This window comes from Ischnura elegans, chromosome 5 (assembly GCF_921293095.1).
Source record: "Ischnura elegans chromosome 5, ioIscEleg1.1, whole genome shotgun sequence".
NCBI lineage: Eukaryota > Metazoa > Arthropoda > Insecta > Odonata > Coenagrionidae > Ischnura > Ischnura elegans.
In genome coordinates, this window is record NC_060250.1 from 41,341,382 (window position 1) to 41,361,930 (window position 20,549).

At 35.5% G+C, this 20,549-nt stretch overlaps 2 protein-coding genes across 2 annotated transcripts; both read left to right on the forward strand.

Moving 5' to 3' along the window:
* Positions 1 to 839: 839 nt before the first annotated feature.
* On the forward strand, positions 840 to 3,207 carry LOC124159831. Its single transcript, XM_046535738.1, has 3 exons — positions 840 to 1,222; positions 2,640 to 2,798; positions 2,882 to 3,207. The coding sequence occupies exons 1-3, from the start codon at positions 1,165 to 1,167 to the stop codon at positions 3,025 to 3,027; spliced, it is 363 nt and encodes a 120-aa protein (XP_046391694.1). The 5' UTR covers positions 840 to 1,164; the 3' UTR covers positions 3,028 to 3,207.
* On the forward strand, positions 3,101 to 5,594 carry LOC124159678. Its single transcript, XM_046535588.1, has 3 exons — positions 3,101 to 3,125; positions 3,190 to 3,291; positions 3,586 to 5,594. The coding sequence occupies exons 1-3, from the start codon at positions 3,101 to 3,103 to the stop codon at positions 5,592 to 5,594; spliced, it is 2,136 nt and encodes a 711-aa protein (XP_046391544.1).
* The last annotated feature ends 14,955 nt before the right edge of the window (positions 5,595 to 20,549 follow it).

Below are 20,549 nucleotides of genomic sequence, written 5' to 3' on the forward strand. Positions count from 1 at the left end.
TCATTGTTATAGCCAATTGTAGTGAACAACTTTCGTTTTTTTATAAAAATGGACAAAATTGAGTTTTTTTGCGGTAATTAAGCACTTGTTTTTGAAACGGTTAACTCCGAAAGATACCAAAACTAACTTGAATATGTCTTGTGAGAGATTTGTTTCTGTGCTTGAAACTATTTATAATTAAGTAAATGAGCTAAAACTTTGCCGTATATCCAAAAAAATTAATATTGTTCAGGGCACTCAGTGGAAATGTCTACTCCCAAAAATGATTGACAAAATGTACGACATTGTTTTAAGTGCTGAACGAATCAAAGTGCGCGATATAGGTAAGTCCACTTACTTATGGCAATGCACATTTCGATACCTCCACTGCAAATACGCTCACCAATCGCCCACCGAATCAAATCCGCTCATCTAGGAGCCCAACAATACGAATCCGCTCAGCTGGCAGTGTCCGGAGCATAAACGCTCACCTCCGAAGCTCTCCAGCAAATCCGCTCAGCTCCGTGGCCTGATTTGAAACCCGCTCAATTGCCAATTTTGGACAAAATATTTTTATCGTCGAACCAGAGAGAGACGTTTTTCCGATAGCGATACATCATCATTTTGTCACGCAACTTAGCTTTAGAGCGGAGTAATTGAGATATGAAATTTGTAAATGGACACACCCTTCCCGTGCACAACCGCTCATCTCGTCATCTCGGATCGCCGTCCTCGACTTGCGCTTGGTCTGCGTGTTCATCTAAGGTCGACAGGAAAAAGTAAAGTTGAATGCATGGAAAATTATGAAGATTATGAGTATGTCAAAGGGGAATGCACAAGAACTCATTGTACCGCTGAAAACCCGTGGTTGTATATTATAAACGAGCGAGAGTGAAGCGCCGCGAGTCGTAAGACAAGAATAAGAATAGAATATAATTATATTCTATTATGCTAAGGGAATGTCTAAGTAGGCTACAAAATAGAACTCTTAGCTAAAATCCCCAATTAAATACTGAATGAAAGCCTAAATTTAAAAAATCAATAGTTTTCTGCGTAACTAACATAAGGGGCAACTGAATGTGTTATTTGTGATTGGTACGCTGTAAATCGCTTTACAAGGCTAGTTATAGTCGTGGTGCTCAGGTTAATAACCGTAATTGAATACGAACGAATTTGTTCATAAATATGAGTAGAAGCAAGAGATTAGTGGAACTTGCTCTTCAGAGTAGTAGAATAAACGCAGGTAGATATAACTTTTAATGTTTTTTAATTAAAATTTTGCATGCATGCCGGGGCGTAGGATATATACAACTATTAACATTCCCTTTCAAATCTTCAGCGTATCATTTAATATAGTACGTACAGCTTATGACGTATTACAGCTAAACTGACATCTGTGCGGATTAAATCCACCTGAATTAAGTACCCTGTTATTTGTATCATTTGAATTCCTTTGGAAAGAAAATCTGAATGTTTTGCTTGTTTTGAAGTATACCTAAAGTAATGCCGCATTGCTAAGATTTTTATATTTCGTGAGCAATCTTCAATAGTTTCATTTAATGTTTAATTAAAATGGCATCCAAGATTCAAGGAATTCGATGTTTTACATGACTGAAGTCACACAATTTCACTTAATACCTTAGGCTATGAAAGGTTACGCATGGTAGAAACATAATTTTGTGCGTAATTATCAGGTGAATTGGACAATAAAGGCTAACTTTAAACCATATCCAAAGCATTAAGTCTCTTCCACGCCCACATTTTTCCTAGCTAAGAGTATTAACTTACTTAGTTTCAGCCAATTTCCTTGAACTTGTAATGACCGAGGGTGAAACTGCATTGGTACCCGCATGGTGTACGATATTCACAGGTCGAGAGTTTATATTCCCCAGCCGTCAATTCTTTTACTGCATAGTGGAGCATAGGATTTTTAGCATTAAATTGCAATGGAGCATTTAATTCTTACCTACCCTACTAAAATTTCTAGGAAAAGTAAAATTAACTTCGCAAAGTTCACATACGTTCTATGAATTGAAATACGCTTTCTTTAGCAATTCACCAAGTTCATTTCACGAAACACTTTCCCCTAATAATGCTGCATTAACTATTGATATTTTTAATTATCTAATTTTTTATTTGGGAAATAGTAATTGCAAGCCGAGTTTTAGAGCATATTGTGGCACAAACCTTTAATCGAGATGTTAATTGGGTTTTTAAATAAGAGATCTTTGTGGCCTACTTAGACCTTCCCATTGTATATAATGTAAGATACAGCCATATATTTTCAGCCTCATAGTGATTTCTCGAGTATCCCATTGTATATACCATAATTGGTCATGCATTCAACTCTATATGCCATTCCTCTTACCAGTTACTTTGTTAGATTTAAGTGAAATAATCCAAAAAAGTCATTCTGTTGAAGGCCTAGATGAGTGTTTAAGCAATCAAGTTTTATAAATTACAAAGGTTTCAATATCTTATGCTTAAAGCAAAGATTCCATGTAGCCATTACGAATGACAATTAGGAACATGACAAACTTTCAGCCAAACAAGCTCAATTTCCAAATTATGTTAAGGAGTACTTATGTATTCTAATATGCCAAGCACTCTGCAAAACATGAATAAATTATATCTATGTTAATGGAATTTACCTTCCTTAGGAGAAAATTGGATGATACAATCAGGAAATGAAGAATCTGATAGCCTTTACCCACCTCCAACCAAGCGTAAAGTCTTTCATGAAAATTATTTCGAGCCTCTTGCTGAGGAATTCTTGATAAGTGGCTCTGAAATTGATATTTTGCCACCAATTTCACCAGGTAAAAATAAGAAATATATTTCTAATATTTTTAAAGGCAACATGCATAATTATTATGACTTAACACATAAGCTTTAATTCCAGCTTCCCTTCCATTGAATCTATCTATATCCTCATCACTTGTATCAGCTGAATATAATTCTTCAGAAGATGAAGCCTCTAATGTGAATGGTGAGTTATATTTATTTTATTTACTTTCTCAAGCCTGTACATATAAAATACATGTGTAAAAGTATAATATAATACATAAGTATTAAATATATGATGTGGCAGTAGCAGTACCAAACTTAATTAGGATGTGAGATGTTCTGGCTGGTTGGCCTTATATGTAACAATTTTTGTTTAGTAAAATCAAACTTAATGTGATAATAAACAATTTCTTTTGTTTGAAGACTCTGCTGAGGTGGTGGTACCTGGTGTGTATGTACTGTCAGAAAGTATAGTTAATGAAGACAACCAAACACCTTTCACTTCTTCTGCAAAAAGACAGCAAGGTGAGACCTGATGACATTCATGTAGGATGTCAGTGAATCTTGTAGAAGTCTTGATGAGTAGGTATACCCACTAACATATATATGTATATATATGTTTAATGTCACCACATTTTCTTTACACTTGCATTAAATTTGGCACACCAGTGATGACCATGTTGTTCTTGTTTCTTACTAATAAAGAGTAGCTCTGTATGTAACAATTTTCATTCAGTTCCACATGATCTGGTGGAAGAAAATACTGACTCAAGTTATCAAATTAAATTTGAAACATTAATTAATATCCCTATCTTTCAGGAGTGATTCTGTACTCTGAGCCAGCTCCACATCCACAAGATTCTAATTTTCTGACCAATCCTGGCCTCTTGATTGATACTCAATTTACTGCTGGGGAACACAGGGAAAAGGTCTCCGTCTCAACCAGTCCCGTCAGGAAGCGTCCAAGGAATGAAGTATTGTGGAAGAGAAATGTAAACAAGACTTTAAAAAACTTAGGACAGCCTTACACATCATGTAAAGGCAAAGAGTGTGAAGGGGCTAAGATGCGTGACCCTTGTGCATGTAGGATGGATTGTGTCCATAAAATAACTGAAGAGGAAAGACATCAAATTCACAACATCTTTTGGCAGCTGGGTGTGCATACTAGACAGTGGGAATTCATTAGAGTGAATTCACTATGCACTCCCACAAAACATCAGCCTGGCAAAGTAAATGCGGTGAGAAAGGTTAGCCGCACTTATTTTTTTAATGTCAAAGGAAATAATATTGTAGTTTGTAAGCAAATGTTTATGCGTACACTTGGAATTTGTGACAGCTGGATTGATTCAGCCTATAATCACATAAATCCTGAGAAAGGCTTTACTTTATCACCAGATAAAAGAGGGGGACAAAAGAAAGGTGGAATGGTAACCTTAACACTGGAAAAAATTGATAGTGTAAGGGACCATGTCAATAAATTTCCTCGCATCCCTTCCCACTACTGCAGGAAGAGGACCAAGCGAGAATACCTTCAAAAGGGGCTAAGCATCAGCAAGATGTCAAGACTATATGCTCAATGGGCAGAAGAAATTGAGTTGCCGAAATCATCAATTGCAAGCCAGAGGCAGTATCGTGACATTGTAAATAAAAATTTCAATATTGGATTTTATATGCCAAAGAAAGATCAATGCAGTTTATGCTCCATTATGAGGAATATAAATAATAGTGATCAAGCTGGAGAGGATAGAATGGCAAAATGGACTACTCACCTTAACAACAAGAAAAGAGCCCGACAGTTGAAAGAAAAAGATAAGGCAGATGGCATAAAAGATAAGACTATAGCTGTATGCTCTTTTGATCTACAGAAGCAACTACCCTGTCCTAAGTCAGAAAACTCAGTCCTTTACTACAGAAATAAATTAAATATTTTCAATTTTACCATCTTCAACATGGTCGAGAGAGTTGGTGACTGCTATTTATGGCATGAAGGTATTGGCAAAAAGGGCTCAAACGAGATTTCAAGTTCTCTCCTAAATTTTTTGGAGTGCCTAGTCAAGAAAGGATACAGAGATATCAGACTTTGGTCTGATAACTGTGCAGGCCAAAATAAAAATCGTTTTTTATTTGCCATGTACGAGTATATTGCTATAAAATACTCAATAAAAATTACACACAGGTATTTGGAGCCTGGCCATACGCAAATGGAAGTTGACTCTATTCATGCTCGAATAGAAAAAGAAACAGAAAAAATGGAAATATTTGACTTCAATGGCTGGGTTGAGGCTATTGAAGAGGCAAAACAGGCATTTCCAAAGTACAGAGTGAAACAGATGGATAAGAACTGCATCTTTACTTTCAAATCTCTTGTCGCAAAACAAAATTGGGACGTTGACACCAACAAAGTTCGCATTCAATGGAAGAAAGTGAAGGAAGTTACTGTCAATGGTAATGAAGGTAACCTTGTAAAGATCAAGTATGATTTTGACAGTGACCAATATGTGACATTGTGCCCCAATAAAAAGGGTCATCCAATCAACCTTAAATCTTATGTACCCCCTGTTGCCTATGAATCAAACATTCCATTGTCACAGAACACGGTCAAGGATCTTACATGGTTATGTGATAACTTGCATGTTCCTGTTCACAAACAGGCATTCATAAGGAGTGTGTTGGCCCATGTAAATCCTGTAACAGAAGACAGCATATCGGATATGGAATTTGACTCAGATGAAGAACTCTGCCTTGGTAATCTAGAAGAGGCGAAGGACAACAGCAACCGACAACTAGGCAAGGGAGTTGTAAACGACAATGGGGATCTGTCTGATTAAATTGATTAGCCTGTGGACACTGGTATTTCATTAAAATTTACCTATTTGAAATTGAGGTGCAGGAAGAAATAAATTACTTGCTAATTTTTCTCTGAATTAATTCATTAGAGCTCAATCAGTCTCAACACTGCCACATCATTTTAAAGGGATCAAATTTCATTTTATTTAATCCTCTTAATTAATCTCACCTCCTCTTCCTATTTGTGAACAAGAACTAGCAAATGAGCACTGTTAAACTATATATTTAAATATTAAATATAAAGTTCCAATATCTTTGTGATTTGTAGAAAACAATCATTGTCGCATTCCTATATCCTTTTATAATTAATGACCCTTTTAATTATAAAGTAAGATGGTTGAGAAATAGATTAGATTGTAAATCTAATTACGAGGAGTTACCCCTCTCTTGCTAGGTTTTATAGTCAAAGAAAATTATATTAGACTGCAATTCTAAAGTTGTTTATATAAACTAAGACCTAAAAGATTATTACTTTTAATGGAAGCTTTGAAGGCTACTTGTTTACTTAACATAAGATCTTAATATAAGGCAATTGCTACAATTAAAGGGATTCTTGCTATTGAAATTAATACTGATATAAATATAATTGACTTATTGTTGTTTTGATTTATTCAAATTGTTGATATATTATTTATAGTAAATGCACTATATGTTATTCGTAGATAAAAGTATAGTGTAATCATAGTGGTTATAATTATAACAATAATTAATAAAGTTCTTTCAAATAAAAGACAATTTTGAATAATTAATCATTTTGGTAGAAACCCTAAGAATGGAGGTAAACCCCCTAGAGATAAAATTGCTAAAAATAATGTGAATTTTAATCTATTATTTATCTTAAGAGAAAAGATTTGTGATAAATAAAATAATGAGTTATTATTTATTAGTAAAACCACAGTAATGCTAAGTAGTCTATAAAATAAAAAGTACATTAATCAATAATTTAATCTTATAAGTATCGCAAGTAAGTCAAATCCTTGGTCTTACTGTCTGCAGGTACAATGTGTGGTTCTAAGGTTTTAAGACTGACTGCATACTCAATGAAAGCTACTTTCCTTACCCTCAGGCATTGACTGTCAACCTGTTTCAAGTCAAAAATCCCAATCCTGCATTTTAAAGTGATTTGATTCAATATATGCACTTTTTGTTCATTTGCTTCATTCTTTTCTTTGACTAAGCCTCTTTTCCCTGAAAGTGGCATGTAGGTCCGGCACTTTGATTCTGCATCCCTCTTGTAGAGCCAAAGTATAAATCAAAGAAAAAGTGATTACACTCAGGTGTCCAAGTAAATAAAAATCCCACTAGTCACCTGGCTTGAACTTAAAAATGCTTCTTTCAAATGACAAACGTGCGAGAAAGCAAACGATTCTCACTTGTAATAAGATCTATACATACATCATTAAATAGTAGACCTATGGAATAAAAGAAATTGATGCTGCAAAATGCATTCGAAATTTTTACTTGGTAATGCATAAATCCATCTCATTGTCAGATAAATTTGTTGATTATTACACACACAATAATATGTTATACCATTAAAAAAGGAGAGATTAATGCGTACTAACTAAGCATTTGTATGTTTGAGATGGAGTTATTCTTGTACAAACGGCCGTGTATTCATTGTTGATATATATTGCATTTTTTTGCACAACTTTCTTTAGGATACGAACTTTCATTGGTGTATGCGTGATAAGTATAGAAAAACATATATTTAGAAACGTCAGTATTCTATACATTTATACCCAAAAAGCAATAAATACACTCAATGTCAGAGTAGAATCGAAAAATTTTGCAATGTTGAATAGAATTGTAAAGAAAATAATGTTAAGTTAACGCGTGATTAATACACATTTACTACGCAACATATACCTAAGTGAGAGAAATTAGTAACACATGTTTGCAACTCCTATTATATTATATTTTAGGAAACATAACAATCTGCCTCGCCAATTTACATTTTTCAAATATTGACAGCGTAGACATAGGGAATATAGTTTGCTAAAGGGTTATAAATATAAAAAACAAAGCAAAATTAACCTAAATTGTTGCACATATTTATTGCTGATCACGTCACAAGTAGCACTACAACGCACGCAACATTTCACTGTACATGACACAAACTGTCTTTTTGAAACTTGTAATCAGAGTATTCCGAATCAACTGATTCAAAGGAGAACTTTGCCCACAAACAGTATAAATTAGTAAAGTGCCCACAAACACTGTATATTAATTTAAAACACTATAATGTAACACTAATGAAACATGATAATCAGTTTTCCAATCACTCTGCACAAACTAAAAGGCTTTGCACTCGATGGAGTTAGAAAGGATTCTTCACATATCACTTCCCACTCGTCACTTACGATTTAGAATCAGTTAACGTTATTTCACATTATCATTACGAAGACAGTGAAATGAATAAGCTGAAACAGATTGCTAAACGGTTATTGTAACATCAACAGACTTCGAATTACACTATCCTGCGGTAATGAAAAAACAACAGCGCAACGAAATGCGTGAAATGTAAATGATGTATACACTGGCGAAAGTGGGCGAAAGCTGGGTCCATTATCTTGACCCACGTAAGGTCATCCCACGCCCTGGGAAATAGCGACAGTGAATATGTAAAGAAGGAATGGTTTGTATTATTGTTATTTAAGCGAAATTGTTAATGAAACGAGGTGGAATAGTTAAAGTAACGTTAATGATTTAATTTAACAATATGAAAATAATGTATTTTTGATATAATGGGTGAAAATAAGACTTTATCATATTAGTGTAGACAAAGCTTTATTGGGTTATTCATAAATACATAAAAGCGACAATGCTTTGAAAACAAGCGTACAAGTAGAGGTAAGCAATCAATATATATGTAACGTACCATTGCAACCCGTTTACAGCAAATGTATGTTAACAATAACACTGTAATTATTAGGGCGCTATTCCAAAAACAGACCCCTTGGGAAACGAGAAATCAGGTAAACTTTGACATTGGATGTTACATAGCATAAAGACAAGGCACGAATGAAATTATTCCTTAATGAAATGGGAAATATTATAATCTGTGAAGGGGATCATTAAAAACATCGTAGTATAACGATAAAGAAACAGAAGACATTATATAAACTGGAGCGCTATCGGAATGACGCCTCGTCGAAAAAAGTGATTGCAGGCCATATGTCACTGGGTCATTCATTTGAACACCTATACGAATAATCTAAAACAACGAACTTCATAAGAAAGAAGAAATAACAAAATTTATTAAACATAGGATCCCCATAACCATTCAGCTCACATAGAAAAACCAAATTTTTTTTTTAAATAGGGCGCTATTACATTTCGACACCGAAGAAATCCTCAGTAGGGGTTAACATTTACACTGACACATTCAAAAAGGTAAAAAGCGAATTTTATTCAAAACGCAAACCTAATTGTGATATGCAATGACGAAATAAAGACACAGCCGGAGCAGTTTCTAAAATTGGAATTAACGAAGTAGGAAAATAAATAATAATAATTGACCTACCAACAAATCGAAGTAAAGTTTCAATGGGTAATTTTTTTTAAATTGCAGGGAATTTTTTTGTCCGAACTCCTCTAAAATACGATAAAAAAACATCGAAGATTACAAAGCGTCCATAGACCAAATCGTTTAATAATAAATACAGTAACCTGGAGTCAACAAATACTAGGGCGCCCACCAGGGGCGGATCCAGGATTTTTTCCTGGGAGGGGCACAGGGATACCTCGCAATACAAAACGAATGCAATGATAATGGGACCGTATTAAAAATCTTGCATAATTTTGAGGGTCTGGGAGGGCACGTGCCCCCGTGCCCCCCCCCCCCCCCCCCCTGGATCCGCCTATGGCGCCCACACGAAATCACGCCCATGAAAAAGGATTGAACAGGCTAAGAAGTCATTTTTTTCTAACGACTGTGACGTACCTAGAGCTGAGATAAAGCATACATAACAGAAAAGACATACGAGACCAAATGGAAAAAATGAAAAACAATCATATAACATCACTTAGCCTCTTTAAAAACTAAACTTGGGCTTGCACAACCCACAGTTTCCGCACCAAATCAAATTCAGGAACAGTAAAAATTTTTATGTCTGATTAATTTGCAGCTGCGATGAAAGGAAAAAGTATAGACTATTTAATAAAATCAAAATAATAGGACTTGAGGGTTTGAAATAACTTTCACACATAAAAGACGGAGAAATAAAATAATTTGCCAGAAAAATATTCGAGAAATGGGTTTAAATTCGTCATTTTAAACCCATTCGTCATTTTAAACCCATTTAATGTAAATGTGACATTTTAAAAAGACTCCTTCAGAATTTCGGATCGAAACTCATCTACATTAGGAGGTAACACATCAAAGATTATGTAACACACATAGCCCATAAAGATTTACGTTACGTAGAGATACCACGAGTCGACAAATACAAGGTCACCCACCCCGAATCACCCGCATGGAAGGTAAGGGGTATGAATGGTAAAATATTTTTTCCCGACTATCGAGCCCGGCCTAAAGCTTTGATGTCACCCTAATCGTAGAAAAACATGTTCAACCAAGGAATGAAAATGAAAAACGACAAAGTAAGTACTTTTCTCCTCTGAAATCTAGGTATTGGATTGCCTAACTCACTGCCTACGACACCATCAAAAAAATCTGTAAAAGTTAAACATTTTTAAAATTTTTATTTTCGGTAAAAATGAAAAGAAATTTACTACAATCCAAAAGGAAACGAAAGCATGACGAAACCTCCGTTTACAAATGCATTTGAAAAATTTACGACACTAGAGGAAAATACTTGACCAACAAAAAACTGGAAGTAAAAATGTAAATGTGACATTTTAAAAAGACTCCATCAGAATTTCGGATCAAAACTCATCTACACTACGAGATAACACATCAAAGGTTACGTAACACACATAGCCCATACAGATTTACGTTACATATAGATACCACGAGTCGACAAATACGAGGTCGCCCACCCCGAATCACCCGCACGGAAGGTAAGAGGTAATGGTAAAATATTTTTTCCCGACTATCGAGCCCGGCCTAAAGCTGTGATATCAGCCTAATCGTAGAAAAACATGGTCAACGAAGGGAGTAAAATAAAACACAACTACGTAATTACTTTTCCCCTTTGAAATCTAGGCCTGGATGACCCAACCCACAGCCCTGGACACCATCAAAAAAATCTGGAAAAGTTAAACATTGTTAAAATTTTTATTTTCGGTAAAAATGAAAAGAAATTTACCGCAATCCCAGAGGAAACGAAAGCACGACGATACCACCGTTTCACAATTCAACTGAAAAATATACGACACTAGAGGAAAATAATAGACCCAAAAAAATCGAAGTAAACCTTTAAATCTCTCAATCTCTCATTTTCAAAACTCTCCTTCAGAATTTCGGATCGAAACTCATCTACATTATGAGGTAACATATCAAATATTATGTAACACCCATAGCCCATACAGATTTTCATTACAAAGAGATACCACGAGTCCACAAATACTTGCTCGCCCACCCCAAATCAAGCGCATGGAAAAATATGTGATGCGATTGGGAATATATTTTTTCCCGAAGACTGTGCCCGGCCTTCCGCTGTGATAACACCCCAATCGTAGAAAAAAATGTTCAAACAAGGGATTAAAATGAAAAACGACTACGTAATTACTTTTCCCCTTTGAAATCTAGGCCCGGGGTAGCTCACACCACAGCCTGCGGCACCAACTAAAAATCTAAAAAAATTTAAATTCTTTATTTTCGGTGAAAATAAAAAGAAGTTTACCATAATTATTATTATTAAATGTATAAAAGAAGTACAAACACGACGATATCACCGTTTTAACATTTAACCGAAAAATTTACGGCACTGCAGGAAAATATAGAACTTAGCCAAAAAAAATCGAAGTTAATTTTAAATGTGACATTTTCTAAGTTTTCCATGAGAAATTCAGATCAAAACTTATATACATTACGAGGTAAGACACCAAAGATTACGTAACACTCGTAGCCCATACCAATTTACATTGCACAGGGATACCACGAGTCGACAAATACTAGGTCGCCCATCCCGAATCATGCCCGTGGAAGATATGTGATATTAACGGAAAAATATTTTTTCCCGAAGACTGTGCCAGGTCTTCTCCTTAGATAAGAGCTTAATCACAGAAGAACATATTCCACCGAGGGACGAAAATTTAAAAACGTCATCCATTAACTTTTCCTCTTTGAAATCAAGGCATGGGATGACCCAACACACAGCCTGCGATGCCAACAAGAAAATGTGAGACAGTAAAAAAATTTTAAATTCTTCATTTCGGGTAAAAATTAAAAGAAATTTATCACAATCATAGCAGAAATAAATCACGACCATATAACCGTTTAAAAATTTAAAGGAATCATAAAACGGCACTACAGAAAAATAATTGACCTACCAAAAAATCTAAGTTAATTTTACATTTGACATTGTCTAAATACTCCATAAGAAACTCAGTAAGAAACTTATATATATTACGAGGTAATACATAAAAGATTACGTAACGACTGTAGCCCATACCAATTTACATTGCATAGGGATACCACGAGTCGACAAATACTACGTCATCCACCCCAAATCACCCGCACGGAAGGTAAGTGATATGAATGGGAAAACATTTTTCCGAAGACTGTTCCCGGCCTACAAGTTTGATAATACCTTAATTATATAAAAACATGTTTAACCAAAGGATTAAAAAGAAAAACAACAACGTAAGTACTTCTCAGCTTTGAAATCTAGGTCTTGGATGGCCCAACCCACAGCCCTCGACGCCATCAACAAAATCTGAAAAAGTGAAATATTTTAAAAATTTTTATTTTCGGTAAAAATAAAAAGAAATTTACCACAATCCCAAAGGAAATGAAAGCACGACGAAACCTCCGCTTAAAAATGCATTTGAAAAATTTAAAAAACCAAAGGAAAATAATTGACCGAAAAAAAATCGAGGTAAACATTTAAACCTTTCATTTTCAAAACTCTCGTTCAGAATTTCGGATCGAAAGTCATCCACCTTACGAGGTAGCACATCAAAGATTACGTAACACACATAGCCCATACAGATTTACGTTACATAGAGATACCACGAGTCGACAAATACAAGGTCGCCCACCCCGAATCACCCGCATGGAAGGTAAGTGGTATGAATGGTAAAATATTTTTTTCCGACTATCGAGCCCGGCCTAAAGCTGTGATGTCACCCTAATCGTAGATAAACATGTTCAACCAAGGGATTAAAATAAAAATGGACTACGTATTTACTTTTCCCCCTTGAAATCTAGGTATTGGATGGCCCAACCCACTGCCTACGACACCATCAACAAAATCTGGAAAAGTGAAACATTTTTAAAATTTTTATTTTCGGTAAATATGAAAAGAAATTTACCACAATCATAGATGAAACGAAAGCACGACGATACCACCGTTTTAAAATTCAACTGAAAAATGTACGACACTAGAGGAAAATACTGGACCCACAGAAAACTGGAAGTTAGAATGTAAATGTGACATTTTAAAAAGACTCCATCAGAATTTCGGATCGAAACTCATCTACATTACGAGGTAACACATCAAAGATTCCGTAACACACATAGCCCATACAGATTTACGTTACATAGAGATACCAGGAGTCGACAATTACGAGGTCGCCCACCCCGAATCACCCGCATGGAAGGTAAGTCGTATGAATGGTAAAATATTTTTTTCCGAAGATCGAGCCCGGGCTACAGCTGTGATAACACCATAATCATAGAAAAACATGGTCAACCAAGGGATTAAAATAAAAAGCGATCACGTAATTACTTTTTCCCTATGTAATTTAGGTCTGGGCCGTGAAATTTACCGGTTGTTATATATAATCAAATATTTGTTGTTCCCATGGATTAATAATATATAAAATGAATTCCTTGTGTTTGTCTGAGCGTTAAGAAGTTTTAAGCGAACTCCTAACGATCATATTGACGGATTTAGACTACATATTTTTATTCCATATTGGCTGATTTGGAACTGAAATGAACTCCACTGATGTTAACGCTAGAACTCCGATTGAAATTTCCATGTGATAAGCGAAAAACGAAGAATTCATGACTAACTTCAGATATAAGCTACGAATATATTTTCGGAAAAAAAGACCACAAATAGCAGTGGAAGACCGCGCGGAGGGGATAGAAAAGGGTCATTCAGTTCTATGAAGGGCATGGGCTCGAGGGACATCCAATAAGCTGGTCTTTTGTGTCCTCGGCGGTCCCTTTCCTAACCCCCGCGCGGTGCACACGCACGGCCACTTTTTCGGATAATTTCGTGCCACACGGCATGAAACTATGCGACGCGGAAAATAAAGTCTATGGGATCCTTAACTTTCAAAAGTGAAAAGCTTCATGCCGGCCTGGTCCGAAATGAGTCAGATCTTTTGGATCTTTTCGTGCCTTTTCGTCAAATGTTTGTTTCACCGCAGCTCAGTTGTATATGCGTTCATAAAATTTTCGTAAATATTTTCCGTTAACACGGAGTCATAAAATTTTCAATTGCACTGAGTGTGAAATCCTTGATTTGAAATTCATCTACATCTACATAATACCCCGCAGCCGCCTAAAAGGCGTGTGGCAGAGGGTGTTAGGACACCAGCCGTTTACAGCTAAAAAAAATTAAGTGCTCAAACGAAGTTCGGACTAGCGTTTATTAAAGTCCTATATGGTTCGGGGAAAAACGAATTCCCATATCTATCTGGCCCGAAAATTGGGGTGGGCAGGCCCAAGGCTAGTTTAAAAGTATTGCAATGAGTCTTGTGAATTTGAAACGTACGCGATTACATGTTTTTGCGATGATCTTAGAGCAATAACAGTTTTTAGCGCGTTAAAGTCGCCGTAAAAACATTTTTCGATGCCAGTCTTCCACTGGGCCGATTTCCGGAAGATTCTGCATATAGTTTATTGGTTTGGGGATGTTCTGCCTCACAAATAATGATGTGTAATATTATTAATAGTAGCGGCCGTAACTTGGTGGAAATACATAATCGCAGGAATAGAAGGATCTACAACTTTGCTATTTCCACGTAGCAGTTTATTGACACCGACCATGGTTTCGTAACAAGGTGAAAAATGCAGGTAAATTGATAGTATGTATAGCAGAGGGTTGGGTTTGGAAATACATTACAAGATTTCCCTACCCAACACTGTCAATTTACTTGCATTTTTCACCTTGATAATGTTACTGTGTAACGAAACCATGGTCGGCCTCAATAAATTACTATGTGAAAATAGCAAAGTTGTTGATCCTTCTATCCATGTGTAATATTTATATTGAGGTGCATTTACAATGGAAATTCTCTTTATTTTTTATGAATGACATAGTGAAAGATATATTTTCATTTTTTTCAAGGCTAATTATTTTGTTTTAGCGTCGTATTTTGTTGAAATCCCGTTTTAAAAATTTTTTGCTGTGCCACGCTTCTATCTAAGTTTATGAAAAATTGCATATTTTATTTCCCAGAAATAACGACATGATTAAATTATAATTAATTTTCCTGAGTCTGAAGTACCTGTTATGAAATTGGGATGGAGTGGCCCAACGGTTTTTTAAGCGGAGAAGCAATAAAATGGGTCTTGCGTTTTTTTAACGCTAGAGATAAGATGATTATACGCTGATGTAGATTTAATAACAATTTTAGGCGCGTCAAATTCGTTGGGACAAAATAAGTTCCGATGCGTATGATTTCTCTTTCCATAGGGCCGATTACCGGTTGGCGCACTAGTATTTGGTGACCCGGGAGTACCCTGTATGTACATCGATTACGGTTTTAAGGAAATTCTCTTTCTTTCATTTTATTATTTCATTTTATATCAATCCATCTGAATTTCATTTAAAATTTTCCGTTCCGTGATTACCCGGAGAAAATATCATTTAAAATTTTGAAGGTTAAATATTTTCCATACATTTGTCTTAAATATTGTCATAATTGTCTTAAATTCCAAATGAAATTTTTCACTCGTTGCGTCATTGTTGCATCTAAGATCATGAATAATTTCATTTATTACTTTCCAGAAAATAACAAAATTATAAAATTTTTACTTTTCCTAATCGTGATTTTCTAGCTGGGCAAATGAGGTGGGCATAGATATCAAGATATTTCAAGATAGATTCAAGCATAATTTCAGGAAGAAAAATCAATGAAATGGGTTGTAGTACTTCGCGACTTGCATGTGCTCTGAATATTATTTATTGGTCTCGGGATGGCCTGTTACATCAATTTTGATTTTATATCTTGACAAAAGGATTATTCGAAATTTCCTTTTATATTATTTGTAAATGACCCAGTGAAAATTATATTTCGATTATTTCGTGTATCTTTTCTTTTCTTATTTTTCAAACAAAGAGTAGATAAAATTGCAAACATTTCTTACCATGTGTCATTATTAAATATAAGTGTGTGGTAAATTTCTTTTCTTATTCTCCGAAAAAAACGATAAAATTAATTTTAAGGTGGGCCAACCAGCAGTGGCGGATCTATGGGGGGCTACTGGGGCTATAGCAAACGTTAACCTCCTTGGGAATCCAATTTACGCTAGATAGCATGGTAATTATTTCCGACCCCCAATATACTGCTGGTATTTTTGACCCCACTTAGCCCCATTCCCTTTTCCCTATCCTGGATCCGCCACTGCCAATCAGTGGCTATTTATCAAAGCGGAAAAGTGTTGAAATGATTCTGATGTACTATTACGTTATGGAATAGCATACTTTTACTATTTAAAACATCCTGGAATAATATCAGCAATCGGCACAAAAAGAGTCGACGGGAAAAATATAATCCAGTACGTGCCATTTCTCATCCGCCGCGCCGGGACGATTTCGTGCAGGCGCCCTATTAATATTTATTGATTCGCAGTTACATTATACATAGTTAAAGTTTGGGATGGCGTTCTCCCGCAATATTTGATGTTTTATCTTGTAATATAGAAGAGTTACGCTTTGAAATTCGATTCCAATTTTTTTAAAATAACGCGTTAAAAACATTACTTCGATTTTTTTTGTCAGTAAAATATTTTCCTTCAGTATCCTCCGTTGGTTATATCCAATTTCTAACATCGGTGACGTGTCGTTCTGCCATCTAGTTGTGTGGAAAGTCTCCTTAAAAATCTTCAGAAAATAAGGAAGATATAAAATTTTTACCTTTCCCTGTTTTGAATTGGTGGCGGAGACTGTGGGTTATGCCAGCCCAAGCCTATTTCTTAAAGATTAAAAGTGTTAAATGAGTGTTTCTGATTTTTACCGCGTCGTTCAACACGCTTTTATGTGATCCATGTGGTATCACAGCTGTAGTGACAGTTGTCGGAAAAACATAATTTTCCAATTCATGTCTTTTCGCTTCCATGCGGGTGATTCGGGGTGGGCGACCTAGTATTTGTCGACTCGTGGTATCCCTATGCAATGTAAATCGGTATGGGCTACAGTCGTTATGTAATCTTTTATGTATTGCCTCGTAATATATATAAGTTTCGACCTGAGTTCCTATGGAGTATTTAGACAATGTCAAATGTAAAATTAACAAAGATTTTTTGGTGGGTCAATTATTTTTCTGTAGTGCCGTTTTATGATTCCTTTAAATTTTTAAACGGTTATATCGTCGTGATTTATTTCAGCTATGATTGTGGTAAATTTCTTTTAATTTTTACCCGAAATGAAGAATTTAAAATGTTTTTAATTTCCCAGATTTTCTTGTTGGTATCGCAGGCTGTGTGTTGGGTCATCCCATGCCTTGATTTCAAAGAGGAAAAGTTAATGGATGACGTTTTTAAATTTTCGTCCCTCGGTGGATATGTTCTTCTGTGATTAAGCTCTTATCTAAGGAGAAGACCTGGCACAGTCTTCGGGAAAAAATATTTTTCCGTTAATATCACATATCTTCCACGGGCATGATTCGGGATGGGCGACCTAGTATTTGTCGACTCGTGGTATCCCTGTGCAATGTAAATTGGTATGGGCTACGGGTATTACGTAATCTTTGGTGTCTTACCTCGTAATGTATATAAGTTTTGATCTGAATTTCTCATGGAAAACTTAGAAAATGTCACATTTAAAATTAACTTCGATTTTTTTTGGCTTAGTTCTTTATTTTCCTGTAGTGCCGTAATTGTTTCGGTTAAATATTAAAACGGTGATATCGTCGTGTTTTTACTTCTTCTATACTAATAATAATAATAATAATTATGGTAAACTTCTTTTAATTTTCACCGAAAATAAATAATTTAAATTTTTTTAAAGATTTTTAGTTGGTGCCGCAGGCTGTGGTGTGGGCTACCCCGGGCCTAGATTTCAAAGGGGAAAAGTACTTACGTTGTCGATTTTCATTTTCATCCCTTATTTGAACATTTTTTTCTACGATTGGGGTGTTATCACAGCGGAAGGCCGGGCACAGTCTTCGGGAAAAAATATATTCCCATTCACATCACCTATTTTTCCATGCGCTTGATTTGGGGTGGGCGAGCAAGTATTTGTGGACTCGTGGTATCTCTATGTAATGAAAATCTGTATGGGCTATGGGTGTTACATAATATTTGATGTGTTACCTCATAATGTAGATGAGTTTCGATCCGAAATTCTGAAGGAGAGTTTTGAAAATGAGAGATTTAAATGTTTAATTCGATTTTTTTTGGGTCAATTATATTCATCTAGTTTTTTTAAATTTTCAAATGCATTTTTAAGCGGAGGTTTCGTCGTGCTTTCGTTTCCTTTGGTATTGTGGTAAATTTCTTTTCATTTTTACCGAAAATAAAAATTTTAAAAATGTTAAACTTTTCCAGATTTTGTTGATGGTGTCCAGGGCTGTGGGTTGGGCCATCCAGGCGTAGATTTCAAAGGGGAAAGTAATTACGCTGTCGTTTTTTATTTTAATCCCTTGGTTGACCATGCTTATCTACGATTAGGCTGACATCACAGCTGTAGGCCGGGCACGATCTACGAGAAAAAATATTTTGCCATTCATACCACTTACCTTCCATGCGGGTGATTTGGGGTGGGCGACCTCGTATTTGTCGATTCGTGGTATCTCTATGTAACGTAAATCTGTATGGGCTATGTGTGTTACGTAATCCTTGATGTGTTACCTCGTGATTTAGACGATTTTCGATCCAAAATTCTGATGGAGTCTTTTTAAAATGTCACATTTACATTTTTACTTCCAGTTTTTTTTGGGTCAAGTATTTTCCTCTAGTGACGTAAATTTTTCAGTTGAATTTTAAAACGGTGGTTTCGTCGTTCTTTCGTTTCATCTATGATTGTGGTAAATTTCTTTTCATATTTACCGAAAAAAAAAATTTTAAAAATGTTTACCTTTTCCGGATTTTGTTGATGGTGTCGTAGGCAGTGGGTTAGGCAATCCAATACCTAGATTTCAGAGGAGAAAAGTACTTACTATGTCGTTTTTCATTTTCATTCCTTGGTTGAACATGTTTTTCTACGATTAGGCTGACATCACAGCTTTAGGCCGGGTTCCATCTTCGGGAAAAAATATTTTACCATTCGTGCCACTTACCTTACACGCAGGTGATTCGGGGTGGGCGACCTTGTATTTGTCGACTCGTGGTATCTTTATGTAATGTAAATCTTTATGGGCTATGTGTGTTACATAATCTTTGATGTGTTACCTCCTAATGTAGATGAGTTTCGATCCGAAATTATGAAGGAGTCTTTTTAAAATGTCACATTTACATTTTTACTTCCAGTTTTTTGTGGGTCCAGTATTTTCCTCTAGTGACGTAAATTTTTCAGTTGAATTTTAAAACGGTGGTTTCGTCGTTCTTTCGTTTCATCTATGATTGTGGTAAATTTCTTTTCATATTTACCGAAAAAAAAAATTTTTAAAATGTTTACCTTTTCCGGATTTTGTTGATGGTGTCGTAGGCAGTGGGTTAGGCAATCCAATACCTAGATTTCAGAGGAGAAAAGTACTTACTGTGTCGTTTTTCATTTTCATTCCTTGGTTGAACATTTTTTCTACGATTAGGCTGACATCACAGCTTTAGGCCGGGTTCCATCTTCGGGAAAAAATATTTTACCATTCGTGCCACTTACCTTACACGCAGGTGATTCGGGGTGGGCGACCTTGTATTTGTCGACTCGTGGTATCTCTATGTAACGTAAATCTTTATGGGCTATGTGTGTTACATAATCTTTGATGTGTTACCTCCTAATGTAGATGAGTTTCGATCCGAAATTCTGAAGGAGTCTTTTTAAAATGTCACATTTACATTTTTACTTCCAGTTTTTTGTGGGTCCAGTATTTTCCTCTAGTGTCGTAAATTTTCAGTTGAATTTTAAAACGGTGGTATCGTCGTGCTTTCGTTTCATCTATGATTGTGGTAAATTTCTTTTCATATTTATCGAAAATAAAAATTTAAAAAATGTTTAACTTTTCCAGATTTTTTTGTTGGTGTCCGGATAGCGCCTTAGTTTTTGAACATGCGTAGTTTATGCTGTATATATTGTCGGGGTTGGGAATGATATGTTACCATATGTTTGATTCTTTGTGATTCATTTACAATTCCCTGTTGTAGATATGTCGCATAGGTGAAAAAATAAATGACCAGGTTACATATGCATCTGCAATCTCTTATTGCGACTTGGCCACCTCTCGATAGCGCCTAAGTATATCATGTTATGAGGTTTATTAACGGATATATTAAGGTCCCTTTTAATGTCTTTTTCAGTGATACTGAAGTTTATCGTTAATTCTAAGGTGTATTCAGTCGGTTTTTCGCTGTAATTTTTCGTAAAAGTCAGTGTCCAAAGTTGCCTTTACTAGCGCTCTCCACGGGACACATCAGGATAGCGCCCTAGTATATAACGTACCTTTTTTTTACATATTTATCCTTTATGCTGGTT

Coding starts and splice junctions, on each gene's coding strand:
- LOC124159831 (XM_046535738.1), top strand. CDS start 1,165: ATGAGTAGAAGCAAGAGATTAGTGGAACTTGCTCTTCAGAGTAGTAGA. Junction 1,223..2,639: donor GAGTAGTAGAATAAACGCAG/GTAGATATAACT, acceptor TACCTTCCTTAG/GAGAAAATTGGATGATACAA. Junction 2,799..2,881: donor TTTGCCACCAATTTCACCAG/GTAAAAATAAGA, acceptor CTTTAATTCCAG/CTTCCCTTCCATTGAATCTA.
- LOC124159678 (XM_046535588.1), top strand. CDS start 3,101: ATGTTCTGGCTGGTTGGCCTTATAT. Junction 3,126..3,189: donor CTGGCTGGTTGGCCTTATAT/GTAACAATTTTT, acceptor TTTTGTTTGAAG/ACTCTGCTGAGGTGGTGGTA. Junction 3,292..3,585: donor TTCTGCAAAAAGACAGCAAG/GTGAGACCTGAT, acceptor CCTATCTTTCAG/GAGTGATTCTGTACTCTGAG.